This window comes from Haliotis cracherodii, unplaced genomic scaffold (assembly GCF_022045235.1).
Source record: "Haliotis cracherodii isolate W230 unplaced genomic scaffold, xgHalCrac1.p SCAF_4, whole genome shotgun sequence".
NCBI lineage: Eukaryota > Metazoa > Mollusca > Gastropoda > Lepetellida > Haliotidae > Haliotis > Haliotis cracherodii.
The window spans coordinates 26,445,420-26,471,244 of record NW_027266297.1 but is presented as its reverse complement, the minus strand read 5'-3'; the positions used below and the strand labels follow the sequence as shown (position 1 = coordinate 26,471,244).

At 41.4% G+C, this 25,825-nt stretch overlaps 1 protein-coding gene across 1 annotated transcript in view; it reads left to right on the top strand.

Moving 5' to 3' along the window:
• LOC139478867 (DNA repair and recombination protein RAD54-like) overlaps positions 1–24,284 on the top strand; it is a 43,366-nt gene extending 19,082 nt beyond the window's left edge. The window contains exons 5-21 of the mRNA XM_071261537.1: positions 1,172–1,307; positions 2,170–2,239; positions 2,868–2,945; positions 4,248–4,295; positions 4,743–4,811; positions 5,685–5,778; positions 8,768–8,892; positions 10,136–10,286; positions 11,801–11,907; positions 12,848–12,920; positions 13,946–14,101; positions 15,904–16,014; positions 17,011–17,134; positions 17,957–18,035; positions 19,437–19,616; positions 21,015–21,178; positions 22,200–24,284. Coding sequence (XP_071117638.1) covers positions 1,172–1,307; positions 2,170–2,239; positions 2,868–2,945; positions 4,248–4,295; positions 4,743–4,811; positions 5,685–5,778; positions 8,768–8,892; positions 10,136–10,286; positions 11,801–11,907; positions 12,848–12,920; positions 13,946–14,101; positions 15,904–16,014; positions 17,011–17,134; positions 17,957–18,035; positions 19,437–19,616; positions 21,015–21,178; positions 22,200–22,401 — 1,967 coding nt within the window. The 3' untranslated portion in view covers positions 22,402–24,284. The remainder of the gene's footprint in view (positions 1–1,171; positions 1,308–2,169; positions 2,240–2,867; positions 2,946–4,247; positions 4,296–4,742; positions 4,812–5,684; positions 5,779–8,767; positions 8,893–10,135; positions 10,287–11,800; positions 11,908–12,847; positions 12,921–13,945; positions 14,102–15,903; positions 16,015–17,010; positions 17,135–17,956; positions 18,036–19,436; positions 19,617–21,014; positions 21,179–22,199) is intronic.
• The last annotated feature ends 1,541 nt before the right edge of the window (positions 24,285–25,825 follow it).

The following is a 25,825-nucleotide window of genomic DNA, read 5'->3' as shown; positions in this document are numbered from 1 at the left end:
TACAAACTGGGTACCCGGTAGGATGAGATAGTTACTAAATAGAACTGTTGACCATGCACCTCACAAGTAGCTTGGGTTGTGTACCCTACTAGGCAGCAATGAACATGTCAATTACTTAATCACTTATTAATATTGGCAAAAGATACATTATCATAGCAAATATTAAAGGAATAAAAGCTTGTTTTAAATTATACAGAAATATGCTAAAAGTCCTTTATAATAAGGAAGAGAATTTATTTGTGTTTTCATAAATTCTCTTCCTTATGGGTATCACTTCTAAATTGCCATTCAAAGACATCATTTATGAGGTTGAGTTATTTTTGGCAAGAGCAAAATGACTGATTTAATGTTATTGTTATCTCATATATATCTCATATAGTTATTACAGCGTACATCCCTGTATAAACTTATTGTCATGTTTCATGTTGTACAGTGTTGTCATTTTATTTACCATGTACTTCCATGACCAATATTTTATGATGACTGTGTACACAATGAACTGAATTTTTAAAAAATAGAAAAAAAATTATGACACCACTTGTCAAGTGTGCCTCCTCCTAATACAAAGACACTTAGTTGTCCAAACTCCTCGAAACCATGGTGATCTTGGCAACAATTTTGTTGTCGGAACAAGCTTATTTATGTTGTCAAGTGCGTCATGATGAAAGTGAAACTGGTCTTCTCATCATGCCACTGAAAAAGGTTGTATATTTTTTAGCTCTTCCTGTCATGGAAATATACACTCCAAATAAATATAGTATTTGTTCAAGAAAGTATGAATACCTTCTAATGATTTATGAAAATTATCTTCAGATTAACAGGATACACTGTCATAAAATCCGGGGTAGAATAGGTCTTCAGCAACCTATGCTTGCCGTAAAAGGGGACAAACGGAATTCGGTGGTCAGGCTCGCTGACTTGGTTGATGCATGTCATTATATCCCAATTGCATGGATCGATCCTTATGATGTCAATCACTGGATTGTCTGGTCCAGACTCGATTATTTACAGACCATCATGTAGCTAGAATATTGCTGAGTGTGACGTTAAACAACAAACAAACAAACAAACAAATACTGTCATAAACAATTTGGTCGGGCACACTTGCATCAATAACACTTGCACTGGCATCTATCAAAACATGTTTTGTTTCCTCTATATCCACTCCCAGGAGCTTCATCATCCCGAGCCCTCGGTGTGCGGAGACAGGGAGCCAGGCAGCCTCTACACGACCCTTATGAGGAGGGGTCCCTCATCCTGTATACACCACCAGAGTTGTCTGCCCATGACCAGCTCAAGGCTGACGTGTGAGTACACTGAATGGGTTCGGTTTTTCCATAATGGTCGTTAATGTACGGCTGATGATCCATCATCAGATTATTGTGAGGTTGCGAAATGTTGTTTTAATTGTCATGCTTTTGGTGTAAAATTCTGTTTAAGGATCCTCTGTCATCAATAGTCAATATATGGTTTGTTGTGGTCCACCCAAGTCTCTCACTAACGGGATCGGTGGTCTGGCTTGCTGACTTGGTTGATACATGTCATCGTATCTCAATTGTGTGGATCAATGCTCATGATGTCAATCACTGGATTGTCTGGTCCAGACTCGATTATATACAGACTGCCGTCACATAACTGGAATATTGCTGAGTGCGGCGTTCAAGTAACATGAATTAGTATAATTATATGTATGCTAAGTACTGGTTTGATTTAACATACAAGAACACATGGCATAGTCATGTCATAATACTCATATATATATATATTATGTATTATCATCATGATATAATTATTATCATAATACTCTTGACCACATAACATAGCAGATGCTATTCTCATGAAGGCTATGAATGTTTGGCGGTAGTGTGCCTAGCTTATTACCCAGAATTCTGTGTGACTGTTCTGAGCATAAGATTACAATGGTATTTTTATTTTTATATGTATTAATAGTTATTAAAAAAGGAAACCTTTTTTATAAAATCATAATCAGCTATTAAAGACCAGGAATATATTTTGGTTTCTTACATGTAATTTATACCTTGGAGAATCAGTTATTTATTACTGGGTTAAATTTTCAAATTGAGGTATTCTTTTTGCAATGTTTGCTGTTAACATTTATGAGTGAGTTTGGGGCCCAAGGGAGTTAATAGGATGTTTGTGTTCCCCCAGAGAGAAACAGCCCGTCCATGTGGTGGTGGATCCTCTGCTGTCCAAGGTGCTGAGGCCTCATCAAAGGGAGGTAATAACATACATCCACATTGCACACTCTCACCAAAATGTCCTCAGTGGTCAAACTTCAAAGATATAAATTTGGTCATAGTTTTTTCAAAATTCTAAACATGAAGAAATTTCACTGACAAAATTGTTAAAAGCATCAAGTTGAATATTTCAATCTCATGTTTCCTTTTTAAAGCAGGCGGTTGAGTAACCGAGTGGTTAAAGCATTCGCTTGTCACGCCGAAGACCCGGGTTCGATTCCTGACATTGTACAATGTGTGAAGCCCATTTCTGGTGTCCCCAGGGGCGGTCAGGTAGCCTAGTGGTTAAAGCGTTCGCTCCTCATGCCGAAGACCCGGGTTCGATTCCCGGCATGGGTACAATGTGTGAAGCCCATATCTGGGGTCCCCTGCCGTGATATTGCTGGAATATTGCTAAAAGCAGCGTAAAACCAAACTCACTCACTCACTCTGGTGTCCCCCGCCGTGATATTGCTGGAATATTGCTAAAAGCCGCGTTAAACCATACTCACTCACTTTTTAAAGCAGGAAAGTGAAGTGGATGAATGTTTGGGGCAAAATATGGGGGAGATTCCAGAGAAACAATGATTCAATTCATTGTGGTTTTACCTAATTCTGTTTTCTTCCCAGGGAGTCAAGTTCATGTATGACTGCATCACTGGCTGTCAGATAGAAGGGAGTCATGGCTGCATCATGGCAGATGAAATGGTAAAGTCACCATTCTTGGACATGTATATATTTTGTCTTGCACAGGGAATTATGGGGCAACATTAGTATTATCTTGAAACTGAGCCCAGGTGCCACCTGGGACAACCTACTTCCTTATGCACCAGGTTTGTCATAAAGGGGAATAGTGGCCAAATACTCCCTTGTGCACCATGCTTGTCATAATGGGGAATAGTGGTCAAATACTCCCTGGTGCACCATGCTTGTCATAATGGGGAATTGTGGTCAAATACTCCCTGGTGCACCATGCTTGTCATAAAGAAGAATAGTGGTCAAATACTCCCTGGTGCACCATGTTTGTCATAATGGGGAATAGTGGCCAAATACTCCCTTGTGCACCATGCTTGTCATAATGGGGAATAGTGGCCAAATACTCCCTTGTGCACCATGCTTGTCATAATGGGGAATAGTGGTCAAATACTCCCTTGTGCACCATGCTTGTCATAATGGGGAATTGTGGTCAAATACTCCCTGGTGCACCATGCTTGTCATAATGGGGAATTGTGGTCAAATACTCCCTGGTGCACCATGCTTGTCATAAAGAAGAATAGTGGTCAAATACTCCCTAGTGCACCATGCTTGTCATAATGGGGAATAGTGGTCAAATACTCCCTGGTGCAGCATGCTTGTCATAATGGGGAATAGTGGTCAAATACTCCCTGGTGCACCATACTTGTCATAAAGAAGAATAGTGGTCAAATACTCCCTGGTGCACCATGCTTGTCATAATGGGGAATAGTGGTCAAATACTCCCTGGTGCACCATGCTTGTCATAATGGGGAATTGTGGTCAAATACTCCCTGGTGCACCATGCTTGTCATAAAGGGGAATAGTGGTCAAATACTCCCTGGTGCACCATGCTTGTCATAATGGGGAATTGTGGTCAAATACTCCCTGGTGCACCATGCTTGTCATAAAGAAGAATAGTGGTCAAATACTCCCTTGTGCACCATGCTTGTCATAATGGAGAATAGTGGTCAATAAGCAGGAGGCAACATATAGAAGACTATAATATCATCAAGGTTATTTTGAGGTCATTTTCATAAAATAAGAGAAATATTTTCACATTTGAAGGCTGTTTGTTTCAATACCCACCAGCCATGACAGATTAACTATAGTAATTTGAAGAAATCATGTGTTCTTTTAACTTCTTTTGAGTATATTTATTTATTTATTTTCCCTTTGTAGGCTGATTTGTAAAACAAAAGCTGTAATTGGTGTGACCTGTTTTCCACATAGTAATGTGGTGGTTGTTGACATGTACATTGCTTTCTTCTCCTCCAGGGCCTGGGGAAGACACTGCAGTGTATCGTGCTCATGTGGACAGCGCTGGTAGGTGCTATAGCGTGGAACAGTCCCAGACTGGGAAAGTTGAGATTATCAATCAGGGATTGAGCAATTAAACTGTGTCTTGTTCAAGATGAGATGGTAGTCCTATTTTGTAGACTTGCTTGATGAAAATTGTCAGTTGTTTAAAGGGTAGAATAAAATGATCTGTTTGAAAATTACCACCATATGACTTGGATTGAAGTGTTAGCATATATTTTCCTAGTCCTCACATGTTTTTATTATTCTTCAGGGTATAACTTAAATATTGCTGACTGCATGTTAAACAACATTTATTCACTCTTTAATGTCACCGCCAGGATATAACTTGAATATTACGGACTGCATATTAAACACCACTTCAGATTAAATGCTTTCATGGGCAATGTTTATTGTTGAGGCATGTGTGTCTAATCAGAAATATTTAATATCTGCTTCACTGTATGTTAACAGAAACAAAGTCCTGACTGCTGCCCTCTGATTGACAAGGCCATGGTTGTTTGTCCCAGTAGTTTAGTGAAGGTAAGACTTCTTCCCTCAGATTGACAAGGCCATGGTTGTGTGTCCCAGTAGTTTAGTGAAGGTAAGACTTCTGCCCTCTGATTGACAAGGCCATGGTTGTGTGTGCCAGTAGTTTAGTGAAGGTAAGACTTCTGCCCTCTGATTGACAAGGTCATGGTTGTGTGTCCCAGTAGTTTAGTGAAGGTAAGACTTCTGCCCTCAGATTGACAAGGCCATGGTTGTGTGTCCCAGTAGTTTAGTGAAGGTAAGACTTCTGCCCTCTGATTGACAAGGCCATGGTTGTGTGTCCCAGTAGTTTAGTGAAGGTAAGACTCCTGCCCTCTGATTGACAAGGCCATGGTTGTGTGTCCCAGTAGTTTAGTGAAGGTAAGACTCCTGCCCTCTGATTGACAAGGCCATGGTTGTGTGTCCCAGTAGTTTAGTGAAGGTAAGACTCCTGCCCTCTGATTGACAAGGCCATGGTTGTGTGTGCCAGTAGGTTAGTGAAGGTAAGACTTCTGCCCTCTGATTGACAAGGCCATGGCTGTGTGTCCCAGTAGTTTAGTGAAGGTAAGACTCCTGTCCTCTGATTGACAAGGCCATGGTTGTGTGTCCCAGTAGTTTAGTGAAGGTAAGACTCCTGTCCTCTGATTGACAAGGCCATGGTTGTGTGTCCCAGTAGGTTAGTGAAGGTAAGACTTCTGCCTTCTGATTGACAAGGCCATTGTTGTGTGTGCCAGCAGTTTAGTGAAAGTACAAGCCGCATGTTGATACTACCTACATAAAAACGATTTTTAACGAAATTTGTTGTTACTTGCAGAAACAATTTTAAGTCAATGAGTATTTAGCATAAAAGGATTAGGTATCCCCTGTACTGTGTGTGTCATGTTTCAGAACTGGCACAATGAAATCAGCAAGTGGCTTGGAGGACGTGTGAAAGCTCTCGCAATCGACAGTGGCACGAAAAGCGAAATAGACAAAAATCTAAGTAAGAACTATAGAAATGTTACCTTGCACAGGCAATCAATTATAACCTCTCTCTCCAGTCTTTGATTTAGATATAACGCTGTCTCTATTCATCTCTATGGGTAATCTGGAACATCGTAGGGTCCATGTTCTCTATATGTTCTCGCAGGATGTCTGAACAAATGATTCCATCAGTTTTTAAGCCAAGTAAGCCACTGAAATGGAACACCCTTCAGGACTGATCTTGCAGATTATTTACCAGTTTTATTTCTCACCAGTGAATGTTACTATTCATGTGTGAATGTTTTTGTGTGCGCATTTAGAACATACTTTTAAAAATGTCGTTTAGACAAACTAAGAGATTTTTTACTGGTTACCATTCGTTCAGACATCCTTCTTGAGCCTTTTCTTCACACTGTTGCAACAGTATGACATAGCTGAGTATGGTAAATATGTTACATCTCACTGTGTTGTGTTGTTTCAGCTCACTATGTTGTGTTGTTTCAGCTCACTATGTTGTGTTGTTTCAGCTCACTGTGTTGTGTTGTTTCAGCTCACTGTGTTGTGTTGTTTCAGCTCACTGTGTTGTGTTGTTTCAGCTCACTACGTTGTGTTGTTTCAGCTCACTACGTTGTGTTGTTTCAGCTCACTGTGTTGTGTTGTTTCAGCTCACTGTGTTGTGTTGTTTCAGCTCACTATGTTGTGTTGTTTCAGCTCACTACGTTGTGTTGTTTCAGCTCACTATGTTGTGTTGTTTCAGCTCACTACGTTGTGTTGTTTCAGCTCACTATGTTGTGTTGTTTCAGCTCACTACGTTGTGTTGTTACAGCTCACTACGTTGTGTTGTTTCAGCTCACTACGTTGTGTTTCAGCTCACTACGTTGTGTTGTTTCAGCTCACTATGTTGTGTTGTTTCAGCTCACTGTGTTGTGTTGTTTCAGCTCACTACGTTGTGTTGTTTCAGCTCACTACGTTGTGTTGTTACAGCTCACTGTGTTGTGTTGTTTCAGCTCACTGTGTTGTTTTGTTTCAGCTCACTGTGTTGTGTTGTTTCAGCTCACTACATTGTGTTGTTTCAGCTCACTGTGTTGTGTTGTTTCAGCTCACTATGTTGTGTTCTTTCAGCTCACTGTGTTGTGTTGTTTCAGCTCACTGTGTTGTGTTGTTTCAGCTCACTGTGTTGTGTTGTTTCAGCTCACTACGTTGTGTTGTTTCAGCTCACTGTGTTGTGTTGTTTCAGCTCACTGTGTTGTGTTGTTTCAGCTCACTACGTTGTGTTGTTTCAGCTCACTGTGTTGTGTTGTTTCAGCTCACTATGTTGTGTTGTTTCAGCTCACTGTGTTGTGTTGTTTCAGCTCACTGTGTTGTGTTGTTTCAGCTCACTGTGTTGTGTTGTTACAGCTCACTGTGTTGTGTTGTTTCAGCTCACTATGTTGTGTTGTTTCAGCTCACTACGTTGTGTTGTTACAGCTCACTGTGTTTTGTTGTTTCAGCTCACTATGTTGTGTTGTTTCAGCTCACTACGTTGTGTTGTTTCAGCTCACTATGTTGTGTTGTTTCAGCTCACTACGTTGTGTTGTTTCAGCTCACTGTGTTGTGATGTTTCAGCTCACTACGTTGTGTTGTTTCAGCTCACTACGTTGTGTTGTTACAGCTCACTACGTTGTGTTGTTTCAGCTCACTATGTTGTGTTGTTACAGCTCACTACGTTGTGTTGTTTCAGCTCACTACGTTGTATTGTTTCAGCTCACTGTGTTGTGTTGTTTCAGCTCACTACGTTGTGTTTTTACAGCTCACTATGTTGTGTTGTTTCAGCTCACTATGTTGTGTTGTTACAGCTCACTACGTTGTGTTGTTTCAGCTCACTGTGTTGTGTTGTTTCAGCTCACTATGTTGTGTTGTTTCAGCTCACTACGTTGTGTTGTTTCAGCTCACTGTGTTGTGTTGTTTCAGCTCACTATGTTGTGTTGTTTCAGCTCACTACGTTGTGTTGTTTCAGCTCACTACGTTGTGTTGTTACAGCTCACTACGTTGTGTTGTTTCAGCTCACTATGTTGTGTTGTTACAGCTCACTACGTTGTGTTGTTTCAGCTCACTACATTGTGTTGTTTCAGCTCACTACGTTGTGTTGTTACAGCTCACTACGTTGTGTTGTTTCAGCTCACTATGTTGTGTTGTTACAGCTCACTACGTTGTGTTGTTTCAGCTCACTGTGTTGTGTTGTTTCAGCTCACTATGTTGTGTTGTTTCAGCTCACTGTGTTGTGTTGTTTCAGCTCACTATGTTGTGTTGTTTCAGCTCACTGTGTTGTGTTGTTTCAGCTCACTGTGTTGTGTTGTTTCAGCTCACTATGTTGTGTTGTTTCAGCTCACTACGTTGTGTTGTTACAGCTCACTACGTTGTGTTGTTTCAGCTCACTACGTTGTGTTGTTTCAGCTCACTATGTTGTGTTGTTTCAGCTCACTAAGTTGTGTTGTTACAGCTCACTGTGTTGTGTTGTTTCAGCTCACTATGTTGTGTTGTTACAGCTCACTACATTGTGTTGTTTCAGCTCACTGTGTTGTGTTGTTTCAGCTCACTACGTTGTGTTGTTACAGCTCACTGTGTTGTGTTGTTTCAGCTCACTATGTTGTGTTGTTTCAGCTCACTGTGTTGTGTTGTTTCAGATCACTACATTGTGTTCTTTCAGATCACTACATTGTGTTCTTTCAGATCACTACATTGTGTTGTTTCAGATCACTCCATAGTTTTGTTTCAGATCACTACATTGTGTTCTTTCAGCTCACTACATTGTGTTCTTTCAGATCACTACATTGTGTTCTTTCAGATCACTACATTGTGTTGTTTCAGATCACTCCATAGTTTTGTTTCAGCTCACTACATTGTGTTCTTTCAGCTCACTACGTTGTGTTCTTTCAGCTCACTGTGTTGTGTTGTTTCAGATCACTACATAGTGTTGTTTCAGATCACTACATTGTGTTGTTTCAGATCACTACATTGTGTTGTTTCAGCTCACTACATGTCGCAGGAGGGGCGCAGAGTGATGTTCCCCATCCTCATCATCTCCTATGAAACCTTCCGGCTACACGCCTATGTGCTGCACAAGCGGTCAGTCGGGCTGGTGATATGTGATGAGGTGAGCCGACTTGGACAGATGACTTCAATACTTCTCCATCACATATATTCTCTCCATCAGTCTGTTTTGTGTGAATATAGAGGAGATTAATGAGAAGGATGAAGCAAGGAAGTGCATGATCCTAACTCTCATCTGGTTTCATGATTCTGGGCTACAATAGGCTCCTAGCTACCTATGCTTGTCATAAGAGAAGACTAAATAGACTCAGGTGGTCAGACTCGGTGACTTGTTTGATTGCATATCATGGTACCCTGTCATTGTACATGATCCCAGTCACTGGTTTGTCTGGTCCTTACTATGATTTTCTGGCAGCTGTAGTATGACTGAAGTGAAACAATTTCTTCTGCATTGACTCCATCTTCTTTCACATCGTCATCATCATCATCATCATCATCATCATCTTCAAAATTCTGTTACATCAGCAACTGGCATCCACTGGGTGGTCCAGATGTTTTAAGGGCTGCTATGTTTTGTGAAGAGATGTCCCTTGGCTATACGGTTGGAATATTGCTGACTCTATCTTAAAACAACATTCGCTAGTCTACTCTATCATCATATTTTTATCTTTCTTGTCTCCTGCACCATCAGTACTAGCGCCCTATATAATGACATGTCACTTCATTTGGCTGCTGACCGCCTACGTGGTCTAGTGGTAGAGTGTCCCCCTAGAGGGTGGAAGGACCAGGGTTCGATCCCCGGCTGCGTCATCCAAACACGTTCAAAGATGGTACATGTTGTTACCCTGCTTTGGGCTTAAACCAGACCTGGCTGGCTCAAAGTATACTGTGTCCGAGTGGGGTATTCATGTTAAACTGAGGCATGGTATCTCAGTGGGCTAGCACTATAATATCGGCATTAGTCCGGACCAGTACCAGCAGCCACCAACACACACTTGGATGCACGTAGCTATGTAAGTGTCCCTTTGTCATGCCAGGAAAGAATCCTGGTTTACCCCGATTATGTTGCTATGTTTGCCCAGACTGTACACTTGCCAAAAGATTTCACCAAAGTGGTAAGCATCTGAGACCTTCATAGCTTCCTGCTTTCCTCTCACATGACACGCCGTGATATAACTGGAATACTGTTCAAAGTGGTGTTAAACTCAAAACTCTCACTATGTCGTCTGCTGTGATATAGCTGGAATATTGCTAAGTGATAAACAGCCAGCATGATGCCAAGTTACCTGCAGCTGTATAGTCTGTAAGAGGCTGCGAGTCAGACTTGTGTTTGTATTTATCTACAGGGTCATCGGCTGAAGAACTCAGAGAACCAGACGTACCAGGCCCTGAGTCAGCTGAAGGCAAAGCGACGTGTCCTGCTGTCCGGCACCCCCATACAGAACGACCTGCTGGAGTACTTCAGTCTCATCCACTTTGTCAACACTGGCATCCTAGGTAGGGAGGAGTACTTATCAACACTGGCATCCTAATATGATTGGGTGGTTACAGTGCTTGTTGCAGCTCACTGATGCGGGTTGAGTGGTCACAGTGCTTGTTGCAGTTCACTGATGTGGGTTGGGTGTCACATTGCTTGTTGCATCTCACTGATGTGGGTAGGGTGGTCACAGAGCTTGTTTCAGCTCACTGATGTGGGTTGGGTGGTCACAGTGCTTGTTACAGCTCACTGATGTGGGTTGGGTGGTCACAGTGCTTGTTGCAGCTCACTGCTGTGGACTGGGTGATCACAGTGCTTGTTGCAGCTCACTTATGTGGCCTGGGTGGTCACAGTGCTTGTTTCAGCTCACTGATGTGGGTAGGGTGGTCACAGAGCTTGTTGCAGCTCACTGATGTGGGTTGGGTGTCACAGTGCTTGTTGCAGCTCACTGATGTGGACTGGGTGGTCACAGTGCGTGTTGCAGCTCACTGATGTGGGTTGGGTGGTCACAGTGCTTGTTGCAGCTCACTACTGTGGGTTGGGTGGTCACAGTTCTTGTTGCAGCTCACTGATGTGGGCTGGGTGTCACAGTGCTTGTTGCAGCTCACTGATGTGGACTGGGTGGTCACAGTGCTTGTTTCAGCTCACTGATGTGGGTTGGGTGGTCACAGTGCTTGTTGCAGCTTACTGATGTGGACTGGGTGGTCACAGTGCTTGTTTCAGCTCACTGATGTGGGTTGGGTGGTCACAGTGCTTGTTATGGCTCACTGATGTGGGTATGGTGTCACAGTGCTTGTTTCAATTCACTGCTGTGGGCTGGGTGTCACATTGCTTGTTGCAGTTCACTGATGTGGGCTGGGTGTCACAGTGCTTGTTGCAATTCACTGATGTGGGTAGGGTGGTCACAGTGCTTGTTGCAGCTCACTACTGTGGGTTGGGTGGTCACAGTGCTTGTTGCAGCTCACTGATGTGGGTAGGGTGGTCACAGTGCTTGTTGCAGCTCACTGATGTGGGTTGGGTGGTCACAGTGCTTGTTGCAGCTCACTGATGTGGGTTGGGTGGTCACAGTTCTTGTTGCAGCTCACTGATGTGGGTAGGGTGGTCTCAGTGCTATAAAAATGTTAGTCACTCACTCACCCACTCATACTGCATATTGAAGTGACCCATGAAGATCCGGGGAAGAATAGGTCTTCAGCAACCCATGCTTGCAGTAAAAGGCGACTATGCCTGGTTGAATCATGTCATCGTATCCCAATTACAAGGATCAATGCTCATGATGTTAATCACTGGATTGTCTGGTCCAGACTTGATTATTTACAGACTGCCACCATATAGCTGGAATATTGCTGAGTGCGGCGTTAAACATACTGAAGCAGCAAAACCACACCCACACCCACATGCACACACACAGGCACACACACAGGCACACAATAACATAATAACATGAATATCAATCATGCCAAACTGCAGAACATTCAGAGCATGAGAGTGGGGTTCTTCATTTTGCCTGATGTGAGACCATCTTGTGTTGCAGGCACAGCCTCCGAGTTCAAGCGTCGGTTTGAGAACCCCATCCTGCGTGGGAGAGACGCGGATTCCACCGACGAGGAGCACAAGAAGGGGCAGGAGAAGCTGCAGGAGGTATGACATTTCCCATGGCACGTAAATAGGGAAGCCTCGTGGGGATTCCATGTTAGAATAGGTCCCTGGCAACCAATGCATGTTATAGGAGACTACCTAAGAGATCGGTTGGCCCGGCTCAGTGACCTGGTTGATTGGGTATCATCGACTTAGACAGCGTTGATCGTTGTTCACAAAATATATCACTGGATTGTCTGGCCCAGACTTGAGTATTTACAGGCCACTTTCATACAGGTGAAATATTGCTGAGCTTGGCATTAAACAATGAAAAAAACAAGTAAATATTTAAATACCAGCACTCCACAATATTCCAGCTATATGATGTTGGCCTGTAAATAGTCGAGTCTGGACCAGATAATCCGGTGACGATCCATTCCCCGTCAGGGTATATGACAGCGATCTGTAAATAATCGAGTCTGGATACATCATGACAATTGGGATATGATGACATGCTTCAACCAAGTTAGCGAGCCTGACCACCCGATCCCGTTAGTCGCCTCTTACGGCAAGCATGGGTTGCTGAAAACCCATTCTACCCCGGATCTTCACAGGTACTGACCACCTAGTACATACAGGAACTGATGTCAATCAATCTTGTATTCTTCAGCCAGATGTGACATAGGGATATAGTTTCACCAACAAAAGTATACAAGGGAGTTATTTAGGTGTGTTCAGATGCTAATTCTTGGCCCCAAGTGTGCAAAAAATGTCAGTGAAAATTCCAGAAGTACCATTTAAAATAATTCCTATTTTTTTATAAATGTAGGCATGTGACTCTTTTTTTTTCACTGAGGACAGTGCTTAGTGTTACATAATTGCATTGAATTCAGTGTTCAAATACAAATTTAAAATACCTCTGAATTTAAAAAAAAATAACAAATCTGAAAAGTCATATAGTCTTTAGTCTGGAGTTTGTCATTGTAAGCTCTTTCTGTTTCAGCTTGCTGCGGTAGTGAACAAATGCATTATACGGAGAACACAAGCTCTTCTCACAAAGTACCTGCCGGTTAAAAGTGAGTTCATCCATCATACTACTTAGTTTTTGCAATTTGCTGTGCAGAGTTGTTCCTTTTGCAGCCATAACCTATGACCATGGGTTCGAATCCTGGTTCACCCCGACTATGTTTCTAGGTTTGTCAGCACCATACCCTTGGGTTTCACCAAAGTGGTAAACGTCTGAGACCTGCATCACTTCCGGCTTTCGTGCCACATTAAACTGACACGCTGTGATATAACTGGAATACTGTTAAAAGCGGCGTTAAACCCAATTCGCTCCCAATATTAAACCCAATATTACGGTATGTCGGCTCAATGTTGAAGGAAGCCCAAAGTGATACAGGTCTTAGATGTTTACCACTTAAATGAAACCCTTGAGAAGGTTTGGCACAGACAAGAAATTGAAATGCTGTACCAACATTCGTTTAGTAAACAAGAGCAATAACTAAATTGACAGTTGAATCCTCCAATCTGGAGAGAAAAACTGTATCTGACTGGAGTCGGTTCAAACTTTCATTAGAAGGAAAGCAATGAATGTCTGGATCAGCATGTTCCAAGCAAGTTTACCGTATTAGACGTAATAAGCGCCCACAGCGAACTCGTGTGTTATATGCATTCGTAATTATGGGCAATTAAATTCTTGAAAAATATATCTGTCGCATAGAAACATTTCAGTCTGTCAGCATAAACCACGAAATTTATCTTTCAACTCTGATTTTTCCACCAAAATAATATTCTAATAAGAGCCCCCTATTTCTAATTTTGAGAGCGCCCTGGGCGCTTATTACGTCAAATACGGTATGTGTTTTTCAATATTGGGCATTAAGTTTCTAGCTGTTATAAATATCAGTTGGTAATTTTCCATCACACAGTATTTCTACATGTACTCAAACAGCTATGAGATGGCCATAACACTATGACAGCCTAGAGTTGCCGTAACAGTTAGGAACATATAACAGACTAGACATCCACCTGAGCAATGGTATATTTGCAAATACAGGCTAGAGAGCCATTCAGTACGTATGTGATTTGTCCCACACAGTTGAGCTGGTGATCTGCTGTAAACTCACCCCCCTGCAGTCGGCCCTGTACAAGCAGTTTGTGTCATCCAAGGCGTCCGACTGTGATGTGACGTCTAACGGCAAGATTGCAGTCAGCAGCCTTTCTGCCATCACTCAGCTAAAGAAACTCTGCAATCGTAAGTCCTCGTGTCAGGATGTAGATTGGATTAAACCAAACAGAAGCAGATCATTTCATTCTTTTTTCAAGCAGTTGTCAGTGAATGTTCTTTGAAAGACAACATGGTTCTGGTCAGGAGTGTTTTGATCTGTAAATGTTTAGTCCCTCAGTGCTACATTTTAAAGACATCAGGTCAACTTGATGCACATGAATTTTACCAGTAACCTATCCGCCATATCCATTTGATGCTACTGATATAGCCACATGCAGTAGCGTTGCTATTTTTAAGAATAGGACAATAAAGCTCAACATAAGGCTAAAAAAAAAGTCTTAGTTCTCAGGCACCGCCCGCATCATCATACAGTTTGCCACACGTTTCGTTTTTATTTCAATTTTTTTAAAATATATATAAAAAAGCCTTAAATATTCCAAGTCCAACTTGTATTCCAGTATTTTACTCATCAAAGAATACATTTATGCTGGGAGGCCCTTTCCCAGGTTGATTGTACACAATTTTATTATTAATGACACAACTGTTTATTGGTTACATACTAGTTTGTACAACCAAAAACAAAAAAAAAGACACCACCCGCACTATATTTTCAAAAGCCATTACCTGAGAACCAGTTCTTTTATTTTTTTAAGCCTAAGAAGAAAAAACTTCTCTAGTTTCATCTGTATGGTTTAATATGATTAAATCTCAAAATTGAATATCAAAGCAGTTCATAAAGATCGTAAATTGGACATCAACATAAAATAAATTACAAAAATTAGAAGATAATAGCATGCGGCAACCTTATCAGCGATATCCATCAGGTCAAATTTCAGCACAAGTTTGTTTAAACTTACATTTACTTGATAGCATTTATTTCAAGCCATTGTGTGGAAGAGCAGCCCTCCACAGCCCTGCTTTTAAGCGAGGCATCTAAAAATGGCATCGGAAAAATAGAAACTGGTCCTAAGGAAAGAGCTTGTGCACATCCACCAAAATGGTGGAAAGTGTTCGGTGTAATGCATGGTGGCCTTTGTGGAAGTTTAGCACCATGTGTACATTTTAGAGAAGTAGAGTTAATGTTATTGCATTACGGCTGAAATGATACATTTTGTCTCCGTATGTCATTTTGTCAGCTGCATCCTCAATGGGAATCCTGGAGACCCAACCAAACATGTTTAGTCAATTATAGTCAATTATGAAAACTGCGGTTTGAGAACTGTGTGCATGCTGTCTGAAAATGGTATTTGAAATTAATTTATTTATCATTTTACGTTTTCTCCTCTTATACCCCGTTATTGTATTGTTGTAGATTGGTAACCTTATGATTCACATTGATGCACAATACGATGCAACAAAGCCTTTACGAATCACAACACCCCTGTATTGCATATGGGTTATTTTATTTAGGGCTACAAATGTTACCGATTGGTTTGATATGAGACGTTATGCACTAGCTCTATTGTTTGTCACAGGTGTTCATATCCCACGTATTTATTTCCATTTATTTACCGATGAAATGTGAAAGTTTGTTCTTCTTTGCCAGTGTGTAAAATAGTTACTAACTTTGACCTTGAGCTTCAAGTTAGATGAAACAGTCAGTAAGACTTCCGCCGATATCCCCCCTCAAAACTCTATATAATTAAAAGGATTGAGCGGCAATGCATACATATATTACTTTTGGAGGGGGGACACGGGCGGAAGTCTTTCTGAACAGTCGAGTATGTGCATTATACACCTTGCTGCGTGGCCCTGGCGTACTAGTTTGAACTAGGTCAAGGTCAAGGTCAGTAACCATGACTTACATGGTGGCGTCATTGTATCCACAGACCCTGACTTGGTGTATGAGAAGTGTGTGGAGGGAGCAGACGGCTTTGAGGGAGGCCTCGACTGTTTCCCCCAAGGTCATGACCTTAAGAAGATCAGGCCTGAAATGTCAGGTAAGTTGGTATCTGAGGAATGGCTAGTGATTCCATGGCATGTGATTGATGGGCTTACCAAGCCATTTCTTGACATGGTGTATGAGACTTGGTGTTTGTTTCAATAAATCCAGAAAATAGGAGGAAGATATTTGGGTGGGTGGGGTTTGGGCTGCATTATTACACTGAAGAATGTCACTGGTTACACTTGTCGTCAACATTTTTTGTGATAATAAATAAATAAGCAGGTCTGAGAATTTATTTTTATTAACATATTTATTTATGAGAATTGACTTTGAAATGTTTTTTGCATGTTTGGAGTATGAATGTAAAAGACAATGTGCACACTTTGTGTAAATCAGCTTGATTGTTTTTGATAGTATGTGGTGTATTGGAGGAAAGCATGAACAGTATTCCAGTTGTCATGGCATGTCAGCTTGATGTGGGGGAAAGCCTGAAGCGATGTAGGTTTTAGACATTTACCACTTTAGGGAAACCCTCAAGCATGGGTATGGTGCTGACAAACCTAGAAACATAGTCAGGGTGAATCCGGGATTCAAACCCACGATCATAGGTTACTGACATGCCTAAGGGATGCAACTCTGTACTACGATGTGTCTCACCAAAGACGACTCTAAGATTATTCTTGGTTTGTAAGTACCGTAGCTGTGCATGTGGGTTTTCCTCCCTCGCCAAGCTGACACTCACTCACTCACTTCTTGACATGGTGTAACACTCACACACTCACACTTGTTTGTATTTTACGTTCTATTTTGCCAAGCTGACACTCACTCACTCACTTCTTGACATGGTGTAACACTCACACACTCACACTTGTTTGTATTTTACGTTCTATTTTGCCAAGCTGACACTCACTCACTCACTTCTTGACATGGTGTAACACTCACTCACTCACACTTGTTTGTATTTTATGTTCTATTTTGCAGATGCATTTGAATATATTTGTTTCTGCACTTATTTGTTGGTGTGATGATGTAGGGTTATGTCCCTTTGTAGGCAAGTTTGTGGTGCTGGACACCCTGCTGGCTGTGGTGAAGTCAACAAGCAATGACAAGGTGGTGCTCGTGTCCAACTACACGCAGACACTCGACCTGTTTGAGAAGCTCTGCAGACAGAGGAAGTGAGTACAGTACACAGTATAGGTGCCAGGTGCTATAAATCGCAGAGGCGGTTGGGTAGCCTAGTGGTTAAAGTGTTCGATCGTCACGCCGAACACCTGGTTTCAATTCCAAAAAATGGGTACAATGTGTGAAGCCCATTTCTGGTGTCCCCCGCTGTGATGTTGCTGGAAAAGTGCTAAAAGCGGCATAAAACCATACTCACTCACTCGCTATAAATCGCAAAGAACAATGAAGAACGAGGTGTGGTTTGTTTCACGATTAATAATTGTTCTTTCATGACGTTATTTCTGAAGATTTGAACATGCGCTCACAACTTGATGACGTCGTATATGGGACGACTTTTATTTTAAGAGGGGGGTGTCTAGTGAGTCGTTCCCCAAAGATATAGCAGGGCAACGCAGATAAACGCGATGACCGAACGATCTCATCTAAAAGCGGGAGAGATATGACGATTGTCATTTGGAGAAAAGGTATAGGTTATCGACAGAAGAATTGTGACAATATGTGGGAAATACACACCTGTGCATTAATGTTGTCCAACATTGTCGAGGTCGGATTCTACTGACATCTATAAACGATGTCGTTTATTTCTTATTTCTATATCCACCGACTTTTGTATAGTTGTAGCGACCTCTAAGATCTGATTTAAATGAGATTAAACCGTACCATATTATTGACTGAATTGAAAACAAAAGTGTAGCCTAACACATTTCAATGAGATATGAGAGTTCTCTTGGCTTTTAGAGATAAAGGTCATCTGATTAGCTGGTTTTCTGGTCATGTAAGAATTGCTTCCCCTCATGTGCAGTGCTCTGTTTCAGCTACCAGCATGTGAGACTGGATGGATCCATGACTATCAAGAAGAGAGCCAAGATAGTGGAAAGATTCAATGATCCGACTGTAAGTTTTCTGCTGTGTCTGTTCAGACCATCGTTACTTTAATGGAATCAGGTTTATTCAGAAGGTTTTGATAATGGATGAACTCCTCAACATGACCCGTGTGTATTTATCATTGATGATATTGATCATTGCATCGCGACCTTACTTTATAACCTTACTGCCACTTTTGCCTATTGTATTGTAGGTATTTCCTATGTCATTGTAACTTTCACGTGAGGCCTGCTAACAGGTTTTATATTTGAATTGTAAGACCTAGCTTTTTCAAATTGAAGTTTATGAACGGGCCTTTGATATGAATATAATGTTGATTTTTGAGTGATTAAAAGTCAATTGTTTTTGTCACATGAAAATTCCAAGATGTAAATCGAACCTGCAACCTCACATATTGTGTTAAGTTTTGTAACCCATTGTTTCCGACTCAGCAACCAGGGCAGATGATGAAAAGTTCTTCAGTTTTACATGTCATGACTTCAGTTGTATGCATGCTGCACATGGTCATACTCGCACGCTTTGATCAAATTCCTTTTATACCACTACACCATGTATTGTTTCAGTGTAAGGTATCCCAATGTTTTCTTATTTTTCTGGTATTTCTTGCATTTAGATGGTTCATAAGTTTGATAAAACACACCTCCTTGGTTTTGGTTGAAAATGTAAACCTGCAAAAAGGGAAAAGCCCGAGGGACGTATCCTTAACTTCAAGATGCATAGACTTGTTTAGCCGAAAATTAAGGTACACAAGTAGTCTGAAGTTAAAATAAAGGTAGATAAAAATGTACTTGGAATGTAAGATCACTCATTCAAAGTATTTTTTTACCTTCCTTCATTTTTACTGGAGAATATTTGTTTATCTTAACTGTTGGCTTAACTTGTCAAAAATCGCCATGGCTTGATGGATGGTGTAAATCCTGCTCGGGTACCATGTAGGTAGCAGTGGTAACATAAGTCCCCATGGCCCCAGATGTGGCAATCTACCTTTGGTTGCTGGCAATCTATAGCTCCATTTTAATATTGTATTGTCAGGAAATAGTCACAAGTAATGATCTCATAGTGATTTGAACATGATCATCTAAAAAATATGAAAATCTTATTTTTATTTGATTTGATTTTACTGTATAACTTGTTCTAATTCTGATATATACCCCATGAGTATTCCAGTTTAGTATAGGTCCCCAGCAATTTGTGTGTCCGTAAGGGGCTTGGTGACTTGGTCGACAGCGTGTCATTGTACCTCGATGGAGAGGATCATTGGCTATAATAACAATCACTAGATTGTCTGTTCCAGACTCCCATATTTACATGAAGCGGTCATACCACTGTGACAGTGTTGAACTAAACAAAATTTAAAGCTCAAAATCTTGTCCTCGTGTCTTTGGATTACCACATGATTCCTGTTTCCAGAGCCCAGAGTTCATCTTCATGCTGAGCAGTAAGGCAGGTGGGTGTGGCCTCAACCTGATAGGAGCCAATCGGCTGGTGATGTTTGACCCTGACTGGAATCCAGCCAATGACGACCAAGCTATGGCCAGATGCTGGCGTGACGGACAGAAGAAACAGTGTTTTATATACAGATTTATTGCAGTAAGTTCATTACAGTTACAGGGTAGTATGTTGTTATTGTGCAGCCACTGTAGTTTTGAATCTGAGATGGTCCTTGTCAGTTGGAGTGAGTGAGTGACTGAGTTACCTCTGTGTTACATGTATGGTGCTGACAAACCTAGAAAGATAATTGGGACGAATGGGATTCGAACCGACATTCATAGATTTCTGGCGGGCTCAAGGGAAGTAACTCTCAGATGACCGGGCCACACATGTGACATGGAGAAGATGACAACTAGAGTAACAACTTTGAAAAAACAGCAGCATTTGTCAGTACAGGGATTTATCCAGACCTGCTGAGCATGTATTTGGCCCCAAGACTGCAGCAAATGTCAGTACAAATTCCCAAATTGGGAATTTCCAGATTGATCATGTTCATGTTAATAATAAAAATTAATATCCTTATCACAGGCAAGTGACTTTGTTCAACATGTGCCTCTGTGCAGTGTATTGGTACCCAGTAGGATGAGAGGGCAATGTGATGGTTAACCTGCTAGTGCCTCACAGGCAACTTGGGTTGTATACTCCCCAGGGAGCTGAGAATGAAAACTGAGTGCACACTGATCCATTGACAGGGGTAATAATGTAGCTCTTTGAACAGACTTTGTGGTGTGGGTTTGGCTCATTATAGGTACAGTGATCCCTCAGTACCACGCTACCTTCAGGGTCCAAATAATTGATGAGCGTTAAAGATGATCAGCGGTAAAACGAAGGTCACGTCGTAGGCGGTAGATGACCAGCAAAACAGTATACATGCTCTGCCTACTTAACACGATCTACATTGCACGTTTCAGAAGTTATTTATGATTCATAGTGTAAAAAAGAATTGATCGAGTATTAATCTGCGCTTTCAAGTTTTGGGAGCCATGCTTTACCGCGCACTTTAACCGAGTTAGCGCTATAGTGAAGGGCGCAATAACGAGGGAACACTGTATGCACATTATTATTACATGTATTCCCTCACTTCTACCTCTGTTCACCTGAACATACGTTTACTGATTGTGTTTAGTCTTGCATTTTGAAAATTATTTAAGAATGATAACATTGCTCTTTGTATAAATAATTTTATGCGATCCTGATAATGTAAAATATTGCTTGAAAGATGCATTTTTGTTAACCATCTGCTAAAGCTAGACATGAGGCATGTTAGTTTCTATATTTTAGTTTTGTTAAACTGTTCAAGGCCTCTGAGCATTAACTGTAGACAGATTCACATAAATGTTTATTGTGTTATTTATCAAGAACAGAAAGACTTGAACAAGTGTACAGTTTAGCAACAAGTCCAAATCTTGAATTGAGTGATAATTCATTTGTTGCTGCATTATAGAAGGTAGACATTTCACTGCGAGTTGGATGAGTGATTGTGGGTGTGTGTTACAGACGGGCACGATAGAGGAGAAGATCTTCCAGCGCCAGGCTCACAAGAAGGCCCTCAGCAGCTGTGTCGTGGACAACGAGGAGGATGTGGAGAGACACTTTAGCCTCGATGAGCTGAAAGATCTCTTCAAACTTAACGAGACCACTATCAGCGATACACATGATAAGTATGTTTACTGGTTTATTCTTCTCATATACTGTTGGAAATAAATAAGGGAACACTTAGTTTTAGACACAGTAAAATGATATGTTATCAAGGGCTCCCAGCCTTGTCCCCCAAATATGTGTTGGAAAGAATGCAAACAAACACATCTCAGCATTTGATTCTGACTTGTGTTGAATTTGTATGCACGTTATTTCAAATGTACCGACAGTAAAGCTTATTTCCCTATATGTTTCATTGTTCCCTAATTTGTTTCTGTCAGTATATTATCGGAAGTTGCTGTTATCGAAATAGAAACAAAGCAATAAGATTAACTTAGTTTTGGAATTACATGGTTTGATTCCACTTATGGGTACAGTGTGTGAAGTCCATTTCTGGTGTCTCTCGTCGTGATATTGCTGGAATATTGCTGAAAGCTTGTAAAACCATACTCACTCACTGACTTGGAATTACATGGCTGTATGGCACTGTAGTAGATGTATGGCTGTCAACAATGATATCATCAGGCTTTGGTTCTTCGACCAAAAGACCGTACCAAAATAAAAAATGTAATTTGGGAAAGTTTGCATCTATGCAAGTGTAGCAGGGCATGGAGCTATCCCATCCTATAAACCTCAATCATGCTTGACCCAAATGGGGATTCTGGGTTGAAGCAAAAGTCATTGCTGTTGTAAGAAGTGACTTAATGGATCGGATGGTCAGGTTCTGTAGCATTTCAACTTACCCAACAATGTGGGGCATTGCTCATAATATCAACCACTGGTTTGGCTGGTCCAGACTAAATTTTTTACAAGATCGATATATAATATAACACAGCGGTAGAAACTAAACTATGAAGTATAATGATAACATGGAGCAAAACCCTTAAAAATGGCAATTTTCTTCTAGTCATTTTGATACCTTAACTATTGGGCAGGGTGAGAAGAACTACCGGACTAGTGCCAATTTGAAACACTTTAATAGTATTGCTGATTGCAGTGTTAAACCACAAACAAATAAACACTCCTGCTGCTTGTGTGTTCCAGGTTCAAGTGTCGGCGGTGTGTGAACAACATCCAGGTGAAGCCCCCTGCCCCAGACACTGACTGTAACTCGGACTTGTCTCAGTGGAATCACTGCGCTGATAAGAAGGGGCTGCCAGACATGGCCCTCAAGGCAGCATGGGACTCCGCGATCTCCTTCGCTTTCCACCACTACTCCCATGAGGCTCAGCGCACGACGGTCTAACATTCAGCTGAACACTCTCCTGTGCAAAACAACTGTGGAATATACTGTATGCTCAGATGGTGTCACCGATTGACGCAATCCAATACTGTGGACCCAAGTGTGGAATATATTGTATGCTCAGATGGTGTCATCGATTGATGCAATCCAATACTGTGGACCCAACTGTGGAATATATTGTATGCTCAGATGGTGTCACCGATTGACGCAATCCAATACTGTGGACCCAAGTGTTGAATAAACTATATGCTCAGATTGTGTCATCGATTGATGCAATCCAATACTGTGGACCATGTTATGGAATATACTGTATGCACAGATTGTGTCATCGATTGATGCAATCCAATACTGTGGACCCAACTGTGGAATATATTGTATGCTCAGATGGTGTCACCGATTGACGCAATCCAATACTGTGGACCCAAGTGTGGAATATACTATATGCTCAGATTGTGTCATCGATTGATGCAATCCAATACTGTGGACCATGTTATGGAATATACTGTATGCACAGATTGTGTCATCGATTGATGCAATCCAATACTGTGGACCCAACTGTGGAATATATTGTATGCTCAGATTGTGTCATCGATTGACGCAGTCCAATACTGTGGACCCTGCTGTGTAATATCCTGTATGCTCAAATGCATACAAAGCGGAGCAGATGGTGTCAACAATTGACTCACTTAAATACTGTGCACCTGGCTATGTTATATCCTGTGTGTTTAGATGCTTACAGAGCAGAGAAGTTTTCTGGTGCTGAATATGTGCACAGGTCTACATTTATAAAGTGAAGTTTATCATTCTGGTGCCATTGTCAGTGTGGATTGCAAGATCTGATGCAGGTGTTCTGAGGAATTTTAAAATGTGTATGATGCAGACAACAGTCTCTCGCAAGTTTTCCTACTCTTGTGTAGTTGCAATGTGTAGAAAGTGGTGAAGGGGCTTGAGACAAATATGTACAATCTGTGCTGTAATATTTTTCTTTCTTTTTTTTAGCTACCCTTTGTATTGTATTTCTTAATTGTATTTCTGTACCTAAACATGATTGATTAGATAAGTTTACTGGCCAAACAGTTCCGAGTCAGGAGCAGTGGCTAGAGGTTGAAGTCACAGGCTGGTACACTTGTGTGATCTTACTGTACACTACCCAACTCACTAGTGCTCATGACCGCCTCCGTGGTCTAGTGCATAGTGCATCTGCCCGGAGAGCGGAAGGTCAGTGGTTTGATCCCTGGCCATGTCATACCAAAAGACATTAACATATGGTACTTGTTGATACCCTGCTTGGCATAAGGTAATAAAACGCCTGTTCGCTATACTGTGTCTGAGTGGGGTAGCCATGTTAAACTGCGGCATGGTATCTCAGTGGGCCAGCACTCTAAAACTGGCATGCTTCCAGAGTAGTACAAGCAGACACACACACACACACACACACACACATCACTGTATAAGTGCAATATCTTGAAAGCGATGTAATACATTTCACCTCACAACTAGTGCTCACAGAGGATGGTTCATGAATTCTCCATGTTGTGTCATGCTGGTACAGACACAGACACTTTCACAAGACCATGTGATACATATTCATCTAACATTGTCAAAAGCATGTGCATTTCCCCCAACAATGTGTTCATGGAAGTATTTTTTCTGACACAGGACACACTTGCCACCAGTCATCTTGAATGTGTTTTTATGTCATGGGAGGCACATGTAATGTGATTGAAGGATGTGGATGAACTGTTTTCATCTTTCCAATGTAAACAACCAAATCCTTGAATATGATGGATCTATGCCAGAGCTGGTCAGGCAGGATCTCACACAGTCTACCTGTTTGTGTCAGCTCTGCTGTGAATCTGTCACTGTCAGTGGAAATGAAGAAGTTACCAGCATTACCTGTGTTCTGTTATCATTTTCTCACTGTGTAGACCATGTCCAGTGATTGAGTTATAATATTCTCTATTCCAGCTATATTTTCACAGTGGCTTGTAATTATCAAATCAGGGACAGATTTACAAGGGGTTGATATAATGAACAACGATCTGATTTTTTTTTTTTAAAAAGGGAACAGAAAACAAGAAGGATTAGTAGAAGTACCTGGAGTTACCAAAGCTAATTTCTGTGTTTTATTGGTGTGCACGTCTGGATCAGATGAACTCGTGACATACATCAGGAACGATGTAATTAACCAAGTCAAGACCACCCAATCTACTTTGCCTCTTGTGCCGCCTCCGTGGTCTAGTGGTAGAGCGTCCGCCCGGAGAGCGGAAGGTCCGGGGTTCGATCCCCGGCTGCGTCATACCAAAAGACGTTAAAAGATGGTACTTGTTGTTACCCTGTCTAGCGCTCGACATTAAGGGGCTAAAACAAGGACTGGTCAGCTCGGAGTCAGTAGACTGTGTCTGAGTGGGGTATTCATGTTAAACTGCAGCATGGTATCTCAGTGAGCTAGCACTATAAATCGGCATCAGTCCGGACTAGTACAAGCAGCCACACACACACACGTGCATGCACGTCGCTATATAAGTGCAATAATCTTGGACACGAGACATTAAACCCAATTTCACCTCACCTCATTTGCCTCTTATCACAATCAGAGGCGGTAGGGTAGCCTAGTGGTTAAAGTGTTTGTTCATCACACCAAAGACCCAGGTTAGATTCCTCACATGGGTACAATGTGTGAAGCCCATTTCTGGTGTCCCCTGCAGTGATATTGCTGGGATATTGTTAAAACTGGCGTAAAATACAACTCACTCTTAGTACAATCAATGCAAGTAATAACACTTGTCATAATTGTACTAATCTATGTTCCAATTTGGGATACTAATTCATATTCTATATGGGTGATCAGGTTTGAAATATTTGCTTCTGAGAGGGCCTTGATTAATTCTTGGAGCAGTGCCTTTCAAATTATCACTACACTCCCTTCTTCATTCCAGACCAGTAAAAACATGGGTGCACACATGTCCTCCACATTGTGCTTTGATTCTGTAAGAAACTCTATACTTTGGCCCATGCTATCAACCACTTGTTTAGCATGGCCTGACTCGGCCCAGACCAATTATTGCCACATCACTGTGATGTAGCTGGAAGCGTGAATGGTGCAGGAATAACAGTGAATAACACAACATTCACTCACTCACTCAATTCATGAGCCCCGGATCATGGTAATCTGCTTCACAAATTGGTCAACACAATGAACACTTGACAGGGATAAGGCCAATTGTCCTAAATCAGAGAAAAACTTCAGATTTAGATACAGTAGGGTAGCCTAGTGGTTAAAGCATTTGCCCACCACACTGAAGACCCACGTTCGATACCTGACAGGGGTACAATGCCTGATATTACTTGAATATTGCTAAAAGTGTTGTTAAATCGAACTCACTACAGCAAAATTGATCCTCAGTAAAATTTGATTTACTGGTGA